Source organism: Eretmochelys imbricata, chromosome 7 (genome assembly GCF_965152235.1).
Source record: "Eretmochelys imbricata isolate rEreImb1 chromosome 7, rEreImb1.hap1, whole genome shotgun sequence".
Taxonomy (NCBI): Eukaryota; Metazoa; Chordata; order Testudines; family Cheloniidae; genus Eretmochelys; species Eretmochelys imbricata.
The window spans coordinates 81,016,889-81,039,937 of NC_135578.1; the positions used below are offsets into that span (position 1 = coordinate 81,016,889).

General features: G+C 37.4%; 1 protein-coding gene across 3 annotated transcripts in view; it reads left to right on the top strand.

The window, feature by feature from the left end:
• The window catches only part of SIRT1 (sirtuin 1), a 28,600-nt gene extending 7,359 nt beyond the window's left edge, over positions 1–21,241 (top strand). For 2 of the 3 annotated variants that reach the window (XM_077821704.1, XM_077821702.1), the window contains 5 exons: positions 3,173–3,320; positions 8,066–8,145; positions 13,714–13,900; positions 15,554–16,132; positions 18,070–20,270. In XM_077821704.1, the coding sequence (XP_077677830.1) occupies positions 3,173–3,320; positions 8,066–8,145; positions 13,714–13,900; positions 15,554–16,132; positions 18,070–18,386 (1,311 nt within the window). In that variant the 3' untranslated portion in view covers positions 18,387–20,270. Of the gene's footprint in view, positions 1–3,172; positions 3,321–8,065; positions 8,146–13,713; positions 13,901–15,553; positions 16,133–18,069; positions 20,271–20,382 lie in introns of those variants that run through there. The other variant, XM_077821703.1, reaches the window with a different exon arrangement.
• Positions 21,242–23,049: the final 1,808 nt, after the last annotated feature.

A 23,049-nucleotide genomic window follows, 5' to 3' on the forward strand; every position in this document is an offset into this window, starting at 1 on the left:
CCTTTCTAATTTGGGCTCTCATTTCAGGGAAGGTATTGGAAAATGTTTGCCAAGGATGTGATGATCTAGGTGGCATGATGTTCCATTATCAAGTAATGGCACAGAAATTCTTAGTAGATGTTGTTGTCTTCTGAAGAGAAACAAGGAGCATGAGGGACTCTTGGCAGCACATGAGTATAATGAACATGTATTCAGAGACCTGTTTGACATGCTTATTACACCTGGCAACTTAACAAGTTCATAGCATGCATTCAGACTCAACCAGGGGACATAAAATCCGATGGGGGAGGAAGTCTTCATACATGGCAGAGTTGTTTGTTTGGGTTTTTTATATAGCTCCTTCTGCATGCATAAAGATGTCTTAAAGAATTTAAACAGTACAAACTGTATATAGGGATCACTTCTGTCACGTATTGGATGGGATGCAGTAGCTTTTTAGAACAATGCCAGTGAAGCTAAATAGCCTCCCTTTTTCCTAAAACTATCTAATTGAGATAATATGAAAACTCAGATGCAGAAGCAAAATGCAATTATATCCAATTTGGAATTTCCTCAGAACATTAACTATTCCATCAAAAACAAAATGAAATACTATGGGACTTCTAGAGGAGTGGTAAGAACCTTGGAAACATAGCACTATTGCTAACATGGTGCATCTCACTCACTAAAGCACTGTTTAGTACTAACTCAGAGGTTGGGGAAGAAACATCGCATCCTGTAGCATCTTGGTTTTCCTGAAGTCTCCCATCCAAATACTAATCCAATCATGTGCTTTAGATACCCAGAGCTCACTGATTCCTTCAGTATCTACAAAATTCACCTCTGCCCCACTGCTAAAATCCTTGTCTGTGCATCTCTCAGAACAATTACTGTAATTTTCCCCCTTTTTTTCTTCATTGCCTCTTTACCTCCAGTCTGCTCAATATTTTGGTAGCAAAATAATCACTCCCTACTCCTGCCACACTTTTGCCTGTGTCACCCTTTTTTTCCCTTTTCTTCACTCTATCCATGGGCTTTCTATATTCTGTCATTAGGGCCTTGTATAGTCTTCCACCAACCTACATTTCTGGTCTTACTGTGCTCCACTCACCCTATTTTTTCCTATATTCATCCTAATACAATCACGCCTAGTTTTCTTGCTTTTCTACCTTCTCTGTCTCCTTCTGCCTATTGGCTTTGTGCCTTTTATATCATTCTGCTTCTGTTTCTCTCTCCTCATATCACTTCTTTAAAATCATCTCAAACATTTATTCCTTTTTTCTCATTAATAATCTCAACATGCTCCTTTCCCCTAAACTGTTTGTCTGTATTTTATTTTATTTGGATTATAAATATTTGGGGGCAGGGGATCTCATCTAAGCTTGTAAAGAGCGATGTGAATTAACTGCACTAGATAAACGTTTAATAGCAGCTATTGTAGCATGATCATAATCTGTGATGTAACTTAAGGTCATCAGTACCCACTGCTGCAATTTAGATGCAGATGCCCTTTCTGATGGGTATCCACTTTATGAATTGCTTTCCCTGCTTACTGATTTGCCTCTGGTATGTAACCTTCCATACCAAAGGTAGAACTGGCACAGGGAGAAGTTAATTTAGCGGTTTACTGACATATTTACAGAACTTCCGGTTTTCTGTTTAAACTAATTTCTTTTAGTAAAAATCTGAAATTATGGTCAGTGTTTACCATGAAATATATCTTCCTTATTTTTTTGAGGGAAAAGACTGTCTTCTCTAGTGTATATGGGGAGTTTCCAGTGGACATCGTTTGATTAAAATAACTTTAAATGTTTACATAGCTGTGTTACTAATAACACTTTAGCCTATTAAAACTGGACACATTTAAAAAAATCTGTTTAATTGGTACTGCTGTTTTTATTCATATTTCATTCAGCTTGGAGAATTAAAATAGTCAAGACAAAAACCTTTCAATAAAATTTAAATGTAGAATACAAACTACCTGGCAGGGTCTGTTTGGTGGTGGTTTTTTTTTTTTTGGTCTTATCAAACTTATGTAAGAATAAAAACAATTATGGTGACAAATCAACTATCAGTGAAAACGTACTTGTAGATGTAGATCTCTTTTGTATAGTTTTCAGTACCACAGTACAAAATCTTAGAATGAGACTTCAAACACTAGGAATGAAAAGGAAAATCTAAAAAGCATAGAATCTTAGGACTGGAAGGGACCGCAAGAGGTTTAGTCCAGTCCCTTGCTCTCATGGCAGGACTAAGTATTATCTAGATCATCCCTGACAGGTGTTTGTCTAATCTGCTCTTAAAAATCTCCAATGATGGAGATTCCACAACCCCTCTAGGCAATTTATTCCAGGGCTTAACCATCCTGACAATTAGGAAGTTAACCTCCCTTGCTGCAATTTAAGCCCATTGCTTCTTGTCCTATCCTCAGAGGTTAAGAAGAACAATTCTTCTCCCTCCTCCTTCTTGTAACAACCTTTTATGAACTTGAAAACTGTTATGTCCCCCTCTCTTTTTCCAGACTAAACAAACCCAATTTTTTTCAATCTTCCCTTCATAGGTCATATTTTCTAAACCTTTAATCATTTTTGTTGCTCTTCTTTGGACTCTCTCTCCAGTTTGTTCAGTGAATTTCCACTGAATGCATCCGATGAAGTGAGCTGTAGCTCACGAAAGCTTATGCTTAAATAAATTTGTTAGTCTCTAAGGTGCCACAAGTATTCCTTTTTTCTTTTTGCGGATACAGACTAACGTGGCTGCTACTCTGAAACCTTAAACAATCTGATAACCTTAATGGTAGCATTTGTGGTAGTAAATGTTATGTGACATTTCAAAAGTCATGTTTTCCCTTGTTCATAATTTTTCAAAAAAACAAATCCACCCCATATCTCCTTTTGGTCTGTATCAGAAACTAGTATTCCTGATTTTAGCAGAAACCTGGGAGTGGTGAACAATGGTCAAAATGCAGCAATTGAAATAAGGGTTGAATTTGAAAGAAATAGGACCATGGGAAGGGAATAATTACAATAACTAGTTGATTGACCGACTGGCACTGATATTTTGTTCTCTAAATAAGGAGTTTCTGTACTTGCAATGGTTTATTGTATATCTTTCTGTACGATGCTGGATCACGAACTGAAAATGTTGCTCTAGCATTTATTTACACATCCTAATGTAATTCTCAATTCTGCAGGAAATATATCCTGGACAGTTCCAACCATCTCTCTGTCATAAGTTCATAGCTTTGATGGACAAAGAAGGAAAACTACTTCGCAACTATACTCAGAACATAGACACACTGGAACAGGTTGCAGGAATCCAAAGGATAATTCAATGTCATGGTCAGTGAAACTTTAAAACTACTGCATTTTTCTAGATAATGTACACTCAGATGATATAATACAAGTAATCTCTCAGTGTTTTCCTTTCCTACTTGAAGTAAAACATAAGATGATGCAATTATCCCAAAACAATGTGTGTTAAACTCAGGAAATCCAGAGTAAAGGTTAAACTTAAAAGAAATCCAACTATGTTAAAGTATTGAAATGTTTAGTTGAGGCACCCACACTATCTTAGCTCTGCCCTGTAATGACTCCATGCTGTAATGCCCATATGATTATGTTAAAGCCATTTTAGTGTTTGTAGTCCCATATTAGATTAAACTGATTTTTATAGAAGCTAAGGTGGCTTTTTGTTTTGTTTCTTTGTTTTTTTTTGGCGGGGGGGGAGGGCATTTCTTCATTGTGACACTACAGGGCAAAGTTAAGGTTGTGAGAAAAGAGCTGAATGATATGATTAACTTGTCGGTTATATTGTTCAAGCTAGGCTTGCGGTACAGTGGCTAAATCAGTATTAAAAATACAAAGAAAAATACACAAGGCCATCATAAGAGGTTATAAACAAGAACAACAAAATGGTGAACCATAAAACTGATAGTGTGTCCTGTGTGGTTTCCCTAAATGGTAAGAGTCATATGGTCTTTTCTAGCGTGGATGGTTCCACATCTTAAAATCTTGAACTAAAAAAAATCAAGTTACTAGAAGGCATAATTCTGAAAAACAGAACCAAATGTCTGGAAGAAAAATGAAAAATCTCTAATTTCGAGTTGTAGCCAGTACCATTTTATATTCTGTTTCATAAGATGTATACAATTTTTTATTTTAATTTGAACCCTGGACTATTGGCTAAGGGGGGGGAAAAGAAACCTATATGCATATTTGTTTTTATTATATTTTTTAATCTGTTGGTAAATTTTAACTACCCCTTTTTCCCCTGTTAAGCCCCAAAAAGCTGAATGAAAACTTTTTGGGACAAAAAACATTGGGGAAACTGTAGGGATTTTTCACTTACCAGTTAAACCCAGATTTGAATTTTGCAGATGGCTAACTGTTTTTGAGGAAGGTATACATCAACTTTAAAGAAAAAATACAGTAACTTTTCATTTGTTTTAAATAGATTAAATCTTTAATATTAATCTCCTTTTTACTGTTTTTATATTATTTTGCACTTAAATATTTGACTAAAACCAACTGGTAAATCATTTTATACTTGTGCCATAGGTTGTAGAAGTGAATAAACTAATATCCAGTTTAGATTTTGGAAAAGAGGAAGCCTGTTTCTTTTCTACCTATTCACTGTACACTATCACACCCAACAAAACGGGGATGGGGGGAAAAGGCCATGTACAGATTCTAACTTCAGAGGTTGGATTCACCCAAGCTGCCACATGGAGATTTAAATTGCATCTCTCTGCATTAACGTGGCCCTCTGTTTCTCATTGGAGAGTCACTTCTAGGAAGGGCAGCTGCTACATCTGCTGCCTGCCTTCCCTTTGGATTTCTGCTTGATCTAAGGAGGGAGCAGCTGTAAATTGCTGTCAGGATCTCTGCTAAAGGAAGTTAAGTTGGTGTGTATTCCTTACCTCACTTCCCTCAGCAGGAGAGAAAAGAAAGCAGTCTTTTGGCACCATAACCTTCATCTCTATCTTCTCAGCAGAATTTTTGCTCACAGGGGCTTCTAACACATTGTGTGTGTGTGTGTGTGTGTGTGTGTGTGTGTGTTGGTAGAAGAATCTGAATCCACTTTAGATGTCAGATGGAAAAAATGATGTTTCTCTGGATGTGCTTTTCTGTCTTGTTACCTCCTGTACTTACTGGTACTGTTTCTTTGTGAAAGATTACTGACAGAATAAGTCAGACAACTTCAACTTTGCATTTTTTTTTTTTAAAACACTGTCCATATTCACTTGTTTAGTTCAATATATTTTCAGTTTTTTTAAATAAAGGAACAACTGAATTTATAATAAAGCCTGTGAGCCTGTTTACTCTTTCTTGAGGTCATACATGAATTAGTTTCCAGATTTTGGTCTTTCTCCCATTCTGAGACAGTGGGTCTATGCCTCTCTTCCAATAGAATTGGCAGTTCAGACTTCTCCATAAGGCTTCTGTCCTCCAGCCAGATAGACTTAGCTAGTGCAAACAGAATAACAATTCAGTACAATATATTGCAGTCTGAACTTCTAAAGCTAAATTTTGGAGGAGCAGGGACCAAGAACTTCCCCCAACTCTTCTCTTCTCTAAGGGGCAGAAATTTCAAGGGCATTGTTCCTCTCATGCTCCCTGACAAACTTTTGCCTGTACTTGTTCTGCCCTCCCTTCTTATGGTGGGTCAAGGAAAACAGTTGCAGAAAGGTGCTCTGCCTTCATCAAGATTCTCAAGAACCATGAGGTGTGCCACAGTAGGTCCCATTTCCCAGACCCGTGCTCTGCTGGAGGAAGGGGCTGAGAATCTGGATGACTTCCTGGAATCTGTACTTTTCCCCTCACCAATACTACTCTAAGCACCTCTGCTAGGGCAGCTCTCTTCAGCTGTCAGGATTCAGTAAACTGAAAACCATATTTGCCAATAAAAAAAAACTTCAGGAGTATGTCCAAAAATCCCCCTGATTCCGTAGACCAAGCTCTAAAGGGAAATGTTTCAGGTTCTTAACTGAGTCACTTGGCAAGGAGTCTGGCATCCTTTCTATTCTTGTCCTATCCAAGAGCAAGATTTTGGTTCTCCTGGATTTTACATTAACTCCAGCACTCCTCCTCTCATAATAAACAGCAGGAATGCAAGTGCAAACATTCAGCTTTCCTCTCTTCTTACTCCCAAGAAGACCAAAACATTATATAAGAGGACACATGACCACCATTCCTCCAAAGGAAATATTACAGCTGATATCCAGGGAACTAGGTCACAGTGAAGTGGATCTTATTGCACCCAGTCAACACAAAGGGAAGGGAACTAGAACAGGGAAGCAGACTAAAGATCACTATATGCCTTTTCCCCTCCCACTGCATCCTCCTTGCACTATGAAGAGAGATTCAGAAAATGGAGGCAGCAGTAATAATTACTGTCCACCTCCAACTGGCCAAGAAGACTGTGGTAGTTGGACATAATATAGTTGGCACACTGCTACTTCATCTTCCAAGAAAACAGGATCTTCTGTCCCAGAAACCACTACTGGAGCCTGACAGCCTAGTTAAGTTCAAAACAATATGGGATACTTGTTCAAAGTAATAAGCTCTCCTACACTCATTTAAGCTTTCCACCCTTTTGACTTATGGAAGAGTTTAGAGAAAGTTTTCATACTAGTGTCAAAGTAAAAACATTAGTGTCACAAAACTAAGCATTTTACTTCTTCAGAACTTCTTACAAGAAGGTCTAGACTTGGTCCTAAAACATCTTGCAACCCAGTGTTGTAAACATTGGTTCACAAAAGTCTGGTAGATTACCTAAGTTCCTAGACCACCATGCCAAATCAGCAGTTAGGTATATCTGCCCTTCCGTATTAAGCTCTTGCAACCCATACATTTGAACCTATGGAATCCAATTCCCTGTATTTGCTCTTCATAAAGACAAGCTTGCAGGCCACAGTTAGGATGACAAGAAGAGTCTCAGAAATCTCTTGAATGAAGTAAGACTCATAATCAAAGCTGATTTCTGTGAGTTGTAAAAGGAAGAGTTATTCTTCCCTCATTTTACCCAAAGTGTCAACAGCTATAGGAAAAAGCATGGTATGTGCTAAATGTGTGAAGAGTAGTAGAAATATACTTTAGTAGAATTTATCAATTAAGTTGAACATTGGCTTGTATCTTCAACTGGTGTAAATTGATGTAGCTCCAACAAAGTCAATGGGGCCACGACAGTTTACACTAGCCGAGGTTCTGGGCCACAAGTAAGGGTGGCAATACCACAGCTGCCCTACAATAACCTTGCAACCCCCCATAACCTCCTTTTGGGTTGGGATCCCCACTTTGAGAAATGTTAGTCTCCCCTGTGAAATCTGTATAGTATAGGGTAAAAGTATACAAAAGACCAGATTTCATGGTCTGTGACATGTTTTTTCACAGTCGTGAATTTGATAGGACCCTACTTACAACTACTACTTTGGGGGGAAATTGAACACTTTATTCTGGTCTCTCTCTCTCCTTGCTAACTTTTACTGACTGCTTGCTGCATAATAAGTATTTCTGACTAGAAAAAAGGGAGAATCAAAATGGAAAACTAGTTTCCTGATTACTTTTCAGTAACTAATCCTTGTGCACATACCTTAGTTTGCACCACAAGAAATTCTCCAGCTATCTATATGAAGGCATCCTTCAGGTTTCCTTTATATAGCTAGCTCTGCTTAAAAAAAAAGTAGTAGAGTAAGTTATATTCTAATCTACTAAAAAATTAGTTTTTTCTCCTAACGCTTTAGAAATACTCACCTGACACAAGAGTGGAAGGGGCATGACATGACCAAGCCTGAACTGCTCTTGGTATTTATAGGAAGAGAGGCATAGCCCAAATGCCTCAAATGGAGGGTTTCTCTCAGAAAATATATTACCAAATAAGTGTTTCCATCTTTCAGTTCAGTTAACTGACTTTTTTTTGAGACATTTGTTCCACATGTAAGTCATCATGTGAGACCATATAATATTTTTGTCAAACTGTCACTATTGTATAGTTTAACACACACCGCCTTCATCCATATATATATATATATATATATATATATATATATATATATATATATATATATATTTTATTTTTTTTTCAGGTTCCTTTGCAACCGCTTCCTGCCTCATCTGTAAATACAAAGTTGACTGTGAAGCTGTTCGAGGAGACATTTTTAATCAGGTAAAAAAAAAAAACTTAATTGGTCACAGTCTTTCAAGAAGTTATTACAGAAACATCCCCAATTACTTCAAGGACAACTGTCAGCTTCTGCTTTTTAAATATATGTATTAAACGTGCACTAGAAATGTTTCATTAAATTCAAAACACTTACATTTATATTTCAAGATTTTCCTGCAGCACTTGCAATCCAAATACTATTATATGGGAACCGGATACATTTCTAATTAATTTCACTATCTAGTTTCACTGTATAATTAGTTGAACAGAATACAAATGGTTAAAAAAATAAAGTGGATTTAACACTGTCTTGGTTTTATTAATGTAAGATGATGATGATAGTAATGCAGGTAAGGAACTCTTCAAATATTTTTAACCTGAGTGTTCCTTTAAATGTTCCAAGGAAGTTTTGTTCAGTCTCGGTAAAATTTGATAAACAGCACACGACATATGTAAGTAAAGCTGATAAAATTATAAAGCTGTTCTTGCATCCTTTGTTAAAAAGATGGGGAATCAAATGGGCCCTTTGACACACATTTTCAAAGGCTTGTTTGAAGCTATTGTCATATCTCTCTAGCTCTCTGTGTTGTGTGACATGCTCCAGATTTAGGCCAAGTAGTTCCTACTACTCTTCCTAATGTAGTGCAATAGTGTATTGGACAGACCCTACCCCCAGCCCCCCTCTTTATTCCCTCCCCTTCAAGGAGCAGAGGGGTTTCTAAGAAGGTGCTTAGCTGGCCAGGAGGATCTGGAAAGGGAAGAGAACTTGTTTACACAAGTGGAGTCCTAGCCTAGGAGATGGGTCTCTGCCTGTCTAGTTAGAGGCCACTTCTCAGATGGTTCTGCCACAAATGCTTAGTGTATCCACAGTTAGTCTTAATTTCTCGTTTAAAAAAGCAAGGACCATAAACATTGAAACTCACTCTCAAATATAATGATATAAGAGGAAGAAGGTTATTTGACAAATAGGAGGTTTACTGTAAAGTTTAAATTGAAAAATAGAACTACAGTTGAGATGTGACAGGCCTTTTTGAGGTGACTGCAGCACTCTGAGGGTTATTTGTAATATTTGAAGTGTGCAATAATGCCCATGAATAAAGTGTTATTTGTATTGCTATTAGGAATGTTCTATATAAGCACTATTTCTCCTGCCTGGGTACCTGTTGCTCCCTCAGCTCTGAATCAGTGGGTTTTCAACTCCAAATCTGACATCACTGAGGCTTCTCATGGCTTCGTTTGTTTGACTGTTAGTTGCCAGCTGTCCCTCTGCTGACACACTTGGATCACTGCACTGATGCCCAGAGCCTTGTCTTCTGCCTTTGTACCAGAAAAACAGAGACTTTTCTTTGGGCTCTCCCTATTCTATCCAGTCAGGATTAATATTATTTTAGTTATTGCCTCCACTTCCTCTCCCTGCAACATCTCCTTGTATTCTAGCAGTAGTTCTGGTAGATAGTGTCCTAGAAAACTTTAGGGAAGACACGCATTTTCTTTGCTAGGAAATTTTACAGCATGTTTAGAAGTGCAGTGCCTAGCAGTAAGGTCAAAAGGGCTTCTCTTTCTGGCTCACCTCCATGCTCTTGCAGTTCCTTCTATTTGCAGCAGTGCTGTAAAACTACTTGGAGCCACTTAGGACTATCTTCCTGTGGCAGGACCTGACTTTTTAAATAATCCCAGACAGTTGGTGGGTGTGTGTTTTCTATTGCAGTTTAATGTGTCCACTGCTGAACGTGGCTTCCAAGAGCAAAGAATAGGTCAATCAGAGGAAAAGAAAATGCCCAAAAATTGGTTTTACCCCCTCCCGTTCTTCAAACTGCTCCAATAGCAAGCTTCTTCCTAGGGAGGAACGATCTCTCCAATCCCCAATCCTGTCTGGTTCTGTATCTTAGTTCTCCACTGCCCCCCCAAAATGTTTATTTTAGGGGCTAGTTAATGGCTCCCTCCACAGGAGGAAACTCTCACCTAGCTCAGAAACCCCAGGTGGTTCTCTGCTTCAGCACCCCCTTTGCCTCTAACAAGGACTTCCCTCCCCATTCCTTCAGATAAATAGCTTTCAGTCCTAAGTCCTTATAGGAGACTGTTTCCACTCTTCTTTTCCCTTCTTTCCAACTTCCTACTAGATAAAAAATTGGAGTTTGCCAGTTTCCTCGGTCCTTTAATTCTTAACAAATTTTGACTATTTTTTTTAGCCTTGCTCCTTCTCCAACCAGATTTCATTCTAAATCAAAGGGGATAGGAAATGAAAATTCCAGACAGCTTATCAGCAGAGACCTCCTTTTAACCTATGATAGACAGCATTGTAAAAATCTCTTAATTTTGCTGCTTTACTTCATTCTTCTGCCTTTGCTTCTCTGCCTCTCCTAAAACAGCTAGAGTGTTGTCGTCCACCTTTAACATCACCAGTGGCACTGTGTTCTTTGCTGTCCAGTATCCATGACCACCTATCTAGGTAAGAGGAAGAAGGAGCTGTAGACCTGGAATGAACTCTTGAGGAAGAAGATATAGTTTTCTCTTCAACTTTTCCTGAGGACATCATTTCTGTTTTACTTCTAATTACTTCAGGCCATTTCAAGAGTTACTAGGACATGTGGCAGAGGTTCTAGAATTAGAAATAAGTCCAGAAAAAGATGCACCAACTTTTGGACATACTTAAAAAAAGGAATTTTTCTTTTCTCTCCTATCCCTGGTCCATTAGTAATGTCAGTGGCCAGTAAAAAGCTCCAAGTCAGGATGGACCTTCCTTTCCAATAGCAAGGATGCCAGCAGGAATAATTTTTGGGGGATGGGTGTATGGAGAAGTTTACTCTGAGGTACCCTGGGAATTTGAGTGACCAACTATCTATTCTAGCTATAGAATCATCGAATATCAGGGTTGGAAGGGACCTCAAGAGGTCATCTAATCCAACCCCCTGCTCAAAGCAGGACCAATCCCCAATTTTTGCCCCGATCCCTAAATGGCCCCCTCAAGGATTGAACTCACAACCCTGGGTTTAGCAGGCCAATGCTCAAACCACTGAGCTATCCCTCCCCTTAAAGTCCCCTTTAACTTCTCAATATCAAATATCAGCTTTTGAAACAGATGCTCCCCCTTAACAATCATCTTCCTGAGAATTAGTGGAGAAGCTCATAACTGAAAGATGTATAACACTGAAGCATAGCTACTTATGTTTCAGACACTTTGGACTGGATAGTGGCGTCAGCTGTTTCACTGAAAGAGTATATTTGTCACAAGTCATTGAGCCTTTTGTCTGAGATTCAGGCCCATGAGAATGGGTTTTTTAGCCTTAAGATGAATGAGACCTGGAGAGAATGAAGGATACCATTACTTGGTCTCTGGGACCCCTTAATCTAGATTAAAAGAAGGAATGCCTCCATGTCTTTTTCCTTCTTACACAAAAGACTTTACCTTACACATCCTTAAGTTTCCAACCGCAGTTCCAGAGAGCTGTTGTTGGCATCAACAGAAGGAGTCAGAGCAATGTAAAACTCTTCAGGCAGAGAGCAGCTAAATGCTCTGTCGTCATCTTTATCAGCAGTTCATCAGATCTGAAGTTTTCTGTGAGAGCCCAGAGCAAGTTTCAACTTCATCCTCCTCCTCTGTCCCCTTTGGGGAGCACTTGGTTAATTTCCCTTTGGCTTGGGATACTAGAGACCATTTAGTCTGGATGTGTGATCCAACCTCACTCCATACCATCTTCCAGCCCTCATGCCATCTCACTTCTCTGGGATCCCTCTTGTGAGAATCTGTTCAGAGCAGAAGTGGATTCCTTGTGTAAAGACTGGAATTGCAGAGAGAGCACCTCAATACAAAGGGGAAAAAAATCTATTTTTGGTTTTTCAGAGATGGCTTTTGTCCTATTGTGGACCTCCAGAAACCAACCAGCTTAATCAGAAAATTCAAGTTCCACATACTGACACCAGCTTCCATTATTTCTGCCTCTCACCCACAGTACTAGTTCATGGTTCTCTACTTAAAAGATGTCTTTTTTCCATAGAGCTTTCAGATTGGCTCTCAAAGTTTTTGGCTTAAAAGTCTGCAGATGCTGCCTGGAGATCTCTTCACACTTTTATGCAGCACTAGTCTCTTGATCTGCCATTGAGATCTAATGCTTGCTATGGGAGGGCAGTTCTGAGTCTGTTTAATGAGAACACCTCAGCCCTCCTTCCTAGGAGTTGTACTGCATGCAAGACTACAAATGGGAACCTGCAGCGGCCACCTCAAAGAGAGATTATTCAGCAGTAAGTAGTTTTTTTTAGAGTGTTGTCTCTGTATATTCACCCTCCTTCCCCTCTTTTCCTAAATTCAAGTCTTAGCACTCTGTAGTTTAGCAGAAAGAACTGAGGCAGTTAGGGGTGCATCAACTTTCTATAAAGTCCATTCCAAACATTCAGAGCTGTGAGAGGATACTTGTGCATCCTTAACAGGCACTGCTTTCCAGAAGGCTCCCAAAGCTCAGTGGCTGCAGTGGAGTGGACATTACACAAGTGTAGATATGGAGACAACACTCTCAAAGAACTAGTTTCCAGTGAGCTGCATTTTTCTGTCCTGTGCAGGAATTGAAAATTTATTAAGGGAGTCTACCCTGGTGTCAAAATGCAAAGTTTATCATTCCTGTACTATTATGCAGGATGTGGTTAACTGGCTATCTGCTAGAGTTCAGTGGTGCTGTATGCATGTAATTTGTAAAATCTTCAGGATGAAAGGTTATATAAACGTAAAACTATTACAGTACACACTTTGATTGGGAAGGCTACTTTATACTGGGACATCTTCCAGGAATTGGCAGTTAATAACTCTTGTTTAGTCAGAACAATATTAGAATAAATTCTTCTTGATGGTAATGTATTTAGCTAGTACTGGGTAGTAGTAGACTAAGCCCATGTTTGATAAGTGTGAAATTAAGTTCTGGACTTCAGTAAAGAAGTCGCCAAATAAAGGTTATATTTTCTTGGGTACTTCCTACCCAACCAGTACTGCCCTGTCACTCACATGCTACTGTGTGTGCAGAGCAGCAGAGTTTGGGATGCACAAGAGGTCTGCATAGAGCAGAAAAACAGACTGAGTAGACTGCATAACTTACTGAAGCTACTTTTAATACCTTTCACAATATACATTTTGACAATGAAGAACTGTTCAAACTTGAGATTCTCGTTAAAAAGTTGGATCCATGATTATTAATGAAATATTTTAAAATGCAGAAAGAAAAGGAGTACTTGTGGCACCTTAGAGACTAACAAGTTTATTTGAGCATAAGCTTTCGTGAGCTGCAGCTCATTTCATCGGATGCATTCAGTAGAAATGCATCCCCCCCCCCCCTCCTGCTGGTAATAGCTCATCTTACCTGATCACTCTCCTTACAGTGTGTATGGTAACACCCATTGTTTCATGTTCTCTGTGTATATAAATCTCCCCACTGTATTTTCCACTGAATGCATCCGATGAAGTGAGCTGTAGCTCACGAAAGCTTATGCTCAAATAAATTTGTAAGTCTCTAAGGTGCCACAAGTCCTCCTTTTCTTTTTGCGGATACAGACTAACACGGCTGCTACTCTGAAACCTTTAAAATGCAGGTTGTTCCAAGATGTCCCAGGTGTCCACCTGATGAACCACTTGCCATCATGAAGCCAGAAATAGTGTTCTTTGGAGAAAACTTACCTGAGCAGTTCCATAGGGCCATGAAGTATGACAAAGATGAAGTTGATCTCCTTATTGTTATTGGGTCTTCACTGAAAGTAAGACCAGTAGCACTGATTCCAAGTAAGTGGCTATTGCTAATAATTTCGGGGAATAACAAAGAAAGCATTCTGATGCAAAAGTTTCTGGTGAAGACAAATTTAAAAATGTAAGATAATGCACACCATCTAGCTTCTGTTCCACACAATCCCAACAAATGTTTGAGATCTTCCTTGGTTTTGGTTCAGTGTGGAAGCTGGACTGATTATCTTGTTTTTTCTAATTCAAGCATATAATTAAGGAAAGTTTCCTATACAAATCTGATAAGAGGGACAAAACAAATCTAAATTTTTTTTTTTAAATAAGTGACGAGGAATGTATCAAAGCAACAAAAATCTAAAATATTAAATTTCTTCACAAAAATACTTCACGGGTGGTTTGTCTGACTTCATTATACGTTTTAGTTCGCCATCTCTGCTTTTCACAGATTTTCTTCTCCCCTTGCACTTGGATAATAAAAAAAATTTATAATCTCTCAGATGTTTGATAGGGAGTGCTGGCTTGACAAAAAAAAAAGACAATATTTTGTCAAGGTCCGCTTTAAATGTAATCTTTATTTTCAAGCCTTTGTTTTTAAGCACTGTGCAAAACTAGGCAATGTGTATGGTGGTTGTTTAGAAGTTTTAGTATCCTTGAGTTCCCCAGAACTGGTGTGTAAAACTGTTTGTGCTAGTGTAGACTGGACAAAACTAGCCCCACCACTGTTTCAGAAAGTACTGAAAATCATTGTCAGCAATGGTTTATTTGCCTGGTGTACACTGGGTTTACCAATACTGTCTGTTCGTTTGTACAAATTTGTGAAGAGATACTAACGCCTTATCAAGTTAAAAAATGTTAGTTTGGAACAATTGCTGGTCAGTTGTTCATTGTTATAGCGTCTGTTTTTGTTTTATCTGTGGGCCTTCTTTCCTCCATAGGTAAGTTGTCATTTAGGCTGAATGGGGAGCATGAAATTATGACCATAGAGTAAAGCTTTGCCTCACAGATCATTTCTCTCCTTACTTCATCCTTGGATAAAGTTGGATGTCTTTAGTCAGCTATCTGAAGAACCAAAGATGGGTCAGCAAGTTTTTTGTTCCAAATATGAAAAGGCAGGCAGGTTAAGCAATCCTTTGCATGCAATGTGGTTTGCAGTCTCAGAACGTTTCTGTTGCTCTAGTTAAAGGGATATCATTAACTGAAAGTCACAATTCTTTCTGAAAATTTTTGCATTGTTTCAAGTAATTCATAAATTATTGTAACTTTTCTAAGAGATTAGAGAAGTCTCTTTTCTATTTGTTTACTTGGATCATTTGACAGTAACTTTTTTCACTGTAATCAGTTTCTTCTGTTTGCATAGGTTTTTTACATAGTAACAAAGTAGAGGAACACTTGTTTAAAAAATAAAAGGAAATTAGTATAAAGCCACAAAATTGTTGGTAGACTAACGGCAGGTATAACACCTGAAATTACTGTTTTTTAATTGACTAGATTTTAAGTTAATTGTTTACTTCTCAAACTTCTTTGTTTTAGTCTCTCATTAGTGGGCATATAGAGAGAACTTGGAGAACTCCAACTAACAAACTTTTGTTTTATCAGTAATGTTAGTGCATTCTATCTGCTGTTAAAGAATTTTGCCTTTACCAGAAATATAAGTATTTTTAAAGTTTTGTGGTGACTGATCTTTTCTGTGTGTAGGTTCCATCCCCCATGAAGTGCCTCAGATCTTAATTAATAGGGAACCTTTGCCTCATCTACACTTTGATGTGGAACTTCTTGGAGACTGTGATGTCATTATTAATGAATTATGTCAAAGGCTAGGTGGTGAATATACAAAACTTTGCTATAACTCAGTAAAACTTTCAGAAATAACAGAAAAACCTTCACGAATGCACAAGGAACTTGAAATGCATTCAGCTGAGTTACCACCTACCCCTTTAAAAATTTCTGAAGACTCTAGTTCACCAAACAGAATTACACCACCAGATCCATTAGTGGTACCTTCAGTTGGATGCTCTCAGAGTAAGGCAGAAAATTCTGATCCTGCCTCAGAATCTAAAGGGAATTGCATGGAGGATAAATTGCAAGAAGCACAAGCATGCTCAGAAAACTCTGAAAGTATTACTGGCCAGTTAATCAACTCAGAACATATGAAGGATAATAGATCTAACAAGGAGGAAAATAAAGAGAAAAATGAAATAACTTCATCTGTTGAAACATTGAGGAAATGTTTGGCAAACAAATTTGCAAAAGAACAAATTAGCAAGCGGCTTGATGGTAAGTGTAAACTCACAATCAACCATCTTGATTTTCATATGTAGGATATGAGACCTTAAGTATTTTAAAGCAGTAAAATGTTCTTAATTTGTTTGAGGCAGTAGAGAACGTTGTTTCAGGAGACACTTCAGTAATATATGAAGTAAAGTCTATTTTAGAGAAGCAAGCAGGAAGTAGTCTATGTGTAGTGACAATGAAAAATGCACGATTTGACTAGAGCCATGGGAAGAATCTGAAGAGAAACTGAAGAATCCTTTCTCTTTTTCCTACATGAAATAAACAACTAAGTTATTAAAGCGTACTGTGGGGGGGAAAAGCAAGATTCAGGGAGTTGGAGATTATCAAAAGCCAAAGCTTTTAATTGCTCTGCCAAAGTTACTTTTGGTGAAGCATTAATTTGTTAATCTTTTCACACACTAAATTATAAAAACATTGAACAGAAGTTTTATTTACATTTCAGTATAATGGCTATATTGCAGTATTTTGGGTGACAAAAGCATCATATTGAGTGGGAAGCAAATCTCGTAAGTGACATTTAATTTCTCAAACTGTCACTGTAATTACACGCAGTAATAGTGATGCTGTGAGATATTAATACCGGCACTTCATCCTACTCATTTTTAGTTGTAATAGTTTGAAGAAACTTTGGAGTTTCTGCAAATCTCTATGGTAATTCTGTTGCATAGCCCGTTGAATGTTCTGGTGACATGAAATACATAGAAATTACCATTTCACTGTTACAAAATGAATTGGCATTGACAAGCTTTTAGATGGTCAATTCTCCGCAGCAAAGACTGTGTCTTTATCTCTATTTGTACAGCACCCAGTATAATGTCCAGATTTATGCTATTGTAATATTTAATAGTGCATAAGAGTCTAGGAAAACATTTCTAGAGCTGGGAAAGACAAGTGCTTGCTGTAAGAAAGTAATGAAAAGAGCTGGGCTATAAACACACTGCCATTCTTTTGTTGTGAAATTTTCTTTTGTTTTTAAACTATGCAGTATAGTATGCATACATGATGTTTTACCTCCATTAAAACCAACACTTCTTATTTTAAAGAGTTTAGAATCTAATCATTGCTTCTCAGAGTGAAGAAAAGGTACTCCAGTGAGTCGATATGGAAATGGTGGTCAGTATACCAAAGCAAGAGAACTGATGAAATTAACACTCTACCAGAATATGAAACTTCAGTTGGATTAAAACAGATTAGATAGAAAGCTGGCAAACAAGATGTCTGAAACATAAAGTACACATCATTTAAGAAATTTCCTAAATATGCCTATCTTCTCTGAATGAAGAGAAGAGATTTAGGGGATAGTCATGAATAATTTGTAAGAAAGCATATGGTGCTGTTTCAATAAAAGTGAACAAAATGCATTGGTGCACTAAAAGGAATAGACTTCAAGAACAGAGGCATTGAAATGAAAGCGTAGTAAGTTTAGAATGTAACATTAAATATATAAATATTTTTCATTATCTGTAGAATTCATTACTGCAAGTGTGTGAGATTGTTGGGTTGTTTCTTTTTTTTAAAGAACTGGGTAATCATGAATATTAATGTTGAAAGCCTTGAAAACCAATACCGTTATGGATAACTCAGCCTCATGCTTTAGGGCTGAAATTGATCACAAGTGGAAATCAGGAAAGCATTATCCCTTTCTTGTACAGTAATGCATAATTTGTATTTAACAAGTATATGTTATGGGAAGACTGAGGAAAGGAATGCCTTGCTTTCCTATGCTGTATCTGGTATTTGTCACTACTAGATGCAGGATACTGGACTATAATGGTCTTATAACTTGTTCCTGTTAGATTTCTGCATAATATTGCACATTTGGAAATAGGTTTTGTGGTTAGAAAGATTGCACTGCATCAAAATTTATTTTTAATTAACAATTAAGCAGATTACTCTTAATTGATTAAATGTATTTCCAGGTACTCAATACTTATTTTTACCACCAAATCGCTACATTTTCCATGGGGCTGAGGTATACTCAGACTCTGAAGACGATGTCCTATCATCTAGTTCTTGTGGGAGTAGTAGTGATAGTGGTTCTTGTCATAGTCCAAGCTTAGATGTAGAAGATGAAAGTGAGATTGAAGAATTCTATAATGGCATGGAGGAGGAGGATGCTCCAGAGAGAGAAGAGGAGACTGGATTTGGGGAAGATGGAGTGGTTCAAGATGCAGTTGGTGAACCAGCTTATATAAATGAAGCTGCAGGAATTGATCGTCCATCAAACAAATTGTAAAGTAATCATTGACTGGTTACAGGAACTTTTCCACCAGCTTTAGCATGTTGAAATGAATGTTTACTTCTGAACTTAAAGCAAGGAAACCATAAGGATGTAATGTTCATAAACAACTAAAACAGATTTTCATGCAGTTTTTTAAAACTTTTTTCAATAAAATTTTGTAACTGCATTCAACACTAATTGTTTTATTTTAAAAAAGGTACTAAGAGTATCTTTAAGTAATTGTCACTATGTTCACTTTTATTAAGTTTATTTGTGTGATCAGGCATCTGTGTGTGTATATATACATGCACACATACAGTATTTTTGCTTAGTGAAGATCATATATTATTTTTAAGCAGTTTTGAAAAAGCCATTGGAATGTTAAACTAATAAAAAGGGAACAGCTAATCTAGACCAAAGAATGGTATTTTTACGCCTCATGGCTTATAACAGTTTGGTTTATTTATAACCTCTTTGTGCTTCTGCTAATTCTTTCATTCTTTTATAATCTGTCATTAAACACTGGCATTTTTCAAGACTTTCTGTGGCAGCTACTTTTTGCTTTGTTACTTTGAATATTTGAGACCGTGTCAGTAGATAGTGAAAAATAAAACAAGACAGAGAGCACTTGAAAATGTTTTTGCCTTTCTGAGACTTATATAAAGTGCTCTGAAGAGCATCATGCTTAATTAGCATTTTTGAAGGATGACTGATATTTCCTGTGGACATGAAGCGTTGTCTATATTGGCTCATAAAACTATAACAAGACAATAAGAAATGCTATGAAAATATTTGTTTCTATTTAAAGAAACAAATTGGATTCTCTAACTGCAGAAGTTTTTCAAGTTCTTGTATAAAAGGTCTATCAGTGTAGTACAGCTTGCATAAATCCTTTCTGATAAACTGTCAAGCTGTTAAAATGCAAACTATTATGAATTTGTAAATCTTACTTCTAGGAGAATGTAAGGAGGGGAAGATCTTTTCCCAAATATCTGAGTGCTTATCATTTGAACTAGTTTCTCCCTTTTCTGTTACACAAAAAGTTGGCAATTAGCTGCTTACACTTCTAAAGTAGTTGGTAAAATGCAGTGTAACCATAACTCAACTAGAAAGCGTGCCTCTTTGAGGTTCTGTCTCCTGTCTGGAGAATGATACCTTATTATCTACTAGTTCAGTGTTTTTGTACTAGAAAGCAAATCAGCTACTGAAATTGGCTCCTACAGTGTATCTTCAAATGCTAGGTTGCCTTAAAACTGGATGTCATACTTTTTTCAACTGTAGATTTGTTTCCATGCTTTTAGAATTAAATATTTTGCAAAATTGCACAGTATAGTAGCAAGTGAAGCATTTGTTTTCTATAAACCACTTTCTTGCAACACTGACCCAAAAGAACTCTACAGCTGTAGGTTATTCATACTTTGCTTTAATATTTATTACATTTTGGAATATGTATAGTAGCTGTTCTTTAAACATAAAATCAGTTAAGTAATTCAGAGACTTTCAAATGTATTAAGAATGGCCTTCTGTGTTCATCTAAAAAATGTTGGCATGTTGTCTCATGGTCCAAATTTTATGTCGGATTTTATTTGGCTACATTAAAGAATGCAGTATGTTTAATTTTCACTTGCATGTCACAATGTATTAGTTTGTGTTATAGGAGATATTTTAAATTGAAAGATTTTGTTTTAAATTATTTTTACAGTGAGGATTGTTTTCTGCTCTTTTATATTGTATATAGTGTCTTTTATGTAATCTACTGGCATATGTTTTGTAGAAGACTGTTTAAAATGACTGGTTCTCTTCCTGCAACTTTTGAAATACAAACCAGTGTTTTATACTCGTACACTCTCTGTTCTAAAGTCTATTAAAATTGTCATTTGACTTTGTCCCTGTTAAGAATTTGTGTACAGAGCTTTAACGTATCTTATAAAAGTTCTAAATTTGTCATATGAAATATTTACAAGTGCAGGCTGTGAAACATATTTATTGTGGCTCTTTTTCTCCCTTACAGTTTATTTCAGTGAATGTGAAAAGATAGCTAAGTGCTGGCGCAAGAGCTTCTCTGTGTAGGAGAGATACAGTCGTGACAAAGAATTTTTTTCCCCTTACCCATTGAGTGGCCCCTTGGAAAAAAACGCAGGAGTGGAGATTGAATAGCCTACTGTCAATTTCCATGAAATCTTTAACCTCTTAAACAGTAAAGACAGCTGTTACCTATGGTAGCTTTTTGTCAGATAGAACCATCCTCCCTGTGCCTTATTTCACATACAGCAAGCTATGAAAACGTTTAGTTGAAGGTGGGCAGCAATAAATGAACACACCTACATTAGCAGACATCTGTTTTGGTCACTACATTCAGCACAGTACCCAAGACCAGCTTTTTGCAAAGTAACTGCTCTACAGGTATGTAACTGTGTGTAGACTAGCAATCTAGCCAATTAGAAGTTAGCAATAACTCACTCCCAGATTTATGGTATTGGGTGGTTTGTTTTTTAAGTTAGGGAATGGTAAGATCCAGTGTTCTACTCTTCCTTTAAAGGGCTTTTTTACTTCTGTATACCCCAAGGCAGGTGTTAACATATTGGATGAAGTGTAACTGCATGTAACCTCTTACTATTTTGTCCAAGTCCTTGTGTGGGACTTGCTATCCTGAGACCAAATAAAAGAAGATGGGTAAGATGATCAAATACAGAGGCACATTGTTCTTCAAAAGTACTGTAAAGTCAGAGCATTTAAACTGACAAGCCTGAATCGACTGTGACTGGCTAAGGGCTTCTATCTGAATTCAGAGCCTTTCATTTCACGACTAGCATTCCACTCTACCTTCATGACGATTGTCTACACTAGCAAATTACAGTGTATTGCCAGAACACAGCCCTGTTTACTCTTATTTGAAGTGAACAGTCTTTGTGTTATTCTTGAACTAAGGCTTGCACTTTCTGGAGGGTGGGAAAAGCATAAGCAGCAGTTGGAAAATTAGGATGCTGAAAAAGCGTCATTGGTTTATGCTGAATGCTCTTGTGATCTCAGGTGGAAATTGGCAGATGGGGAATTTGAACTCCTTGATTCCTCCATCCTATGAAATATAGTCTGAAAATTGATGCCAAGTGCATGTATATATTATATTGGTAAATAACAGCTTGTGGAGGGAAGGGAATGTTCTTCCCTGAGCCATCCTATTCTATCTGTGAACTTAATTATGGCATCCTGAAATTATACAACCACTATTTATTGCAAACCAGATTAAATTAATAACATTAATCTGAAAGTGTAGCAATAAAAGCATAAGAAGGCACTGAGATTTTTACACATCAATCATACAATTATGAAAGTGCTTTACAGATGAGAGTGAGAACTAATAATAGATTGGGGGGAAATTAAGTTAGAGCTGTCATATCTGTTTTTATCTCTGACTCAGTAGCAAATGCTGCTTCTGCTCCTTAATGGCTCTGTTCCAGCAATATTTTGGCAGAAGCTGAGTCTCAAAACAAATCATACCCTCTCCCTCCATTTTGCACACTACTTTTCTATAGAATGTGGCTACATTATTAAACATTTTTATCAATGGAATTAAGTTCACATATTTTAGCTAGAGTTACAGGACAAATTTCCAGGAAAAAAATATTGATTCTCATAGTTCTTCATGTTGGCCGAGTGATCAGCATTCTAATGACTCTAATGTCTAGAAATCCAAAAGATATTGCTGATTGTCATTTACTGTTCTCTACCATTTTAAGATTTAAAAGTCACTCTTTGAAGAGCTAACTATTTTCCAAATCCACTTCAAGGACCTTCCTTATCTTTTCACAACATGCAAATGAAGAACAGAGTACTTATCTATACATTTGTAACTTTTAGCAACAATTTAAACTCTTAAATTTAACTCAGCCATTACCCATTGTCTGTCTATTAGGAGTTTATATGAACCCTATAACAACTTAGATTGGGTCCTTAATGTGTATATCCAGGCAAATTAAAACAGAGTTTCTGATCTCCAGCTTCTTCTATATGCATGTCAGTTACTTTAACCTTTGGGCTGTGAATGTGACCTAACTCAGCCTGACATCTCTATCAACCTATTTCCCTCTTCTTTTTTATTTTTAAGATCTTCGTGCAGTTTTTCTTGCCCAATGCCTTGACTTCCCCTACTCTAACCCTCACCTTGATATCCATTCCACTGAAACAGGCCTCACTAAGTGCTTGTCTACACAACACCCAACTTTTTGCTGTACATCAGATAACATGCCACACGGAAGCCTCAGCACTAGGGCTGGTGTGTCCTCTGTAAGTACATGTGGTGTGCTATGGACTGATGGCATGGCATTCTTAGAGGATATCCCATGGGCCTTTGGTGCTGAGTGTGCATTATGGGATGCATAGTAGATGCCAGGCTAGTTCAAATTTTTAAAAATGCCATGATTCAGCTGTCTTCATCCTTTACTTCCTTTATGGTTGGGCTAGTGCCATTTTTGAATTGTTGTTGGCCAGTATGGACCCAACTGCTCCATGGCATTGCTGTCAACCTCAAATATATAGAGGCTGCTTGGCATGTGTTTCAGCACGTAAAGCCAGATGAGTTTGACTTTGGACTTCACCATCTGCACAAGTGAGCAGATGATATGGTGGCAGCAGCAGCTCCTTTAGTATCAGGAGGGTCTTCAGTAGCAGTGGAATTGGG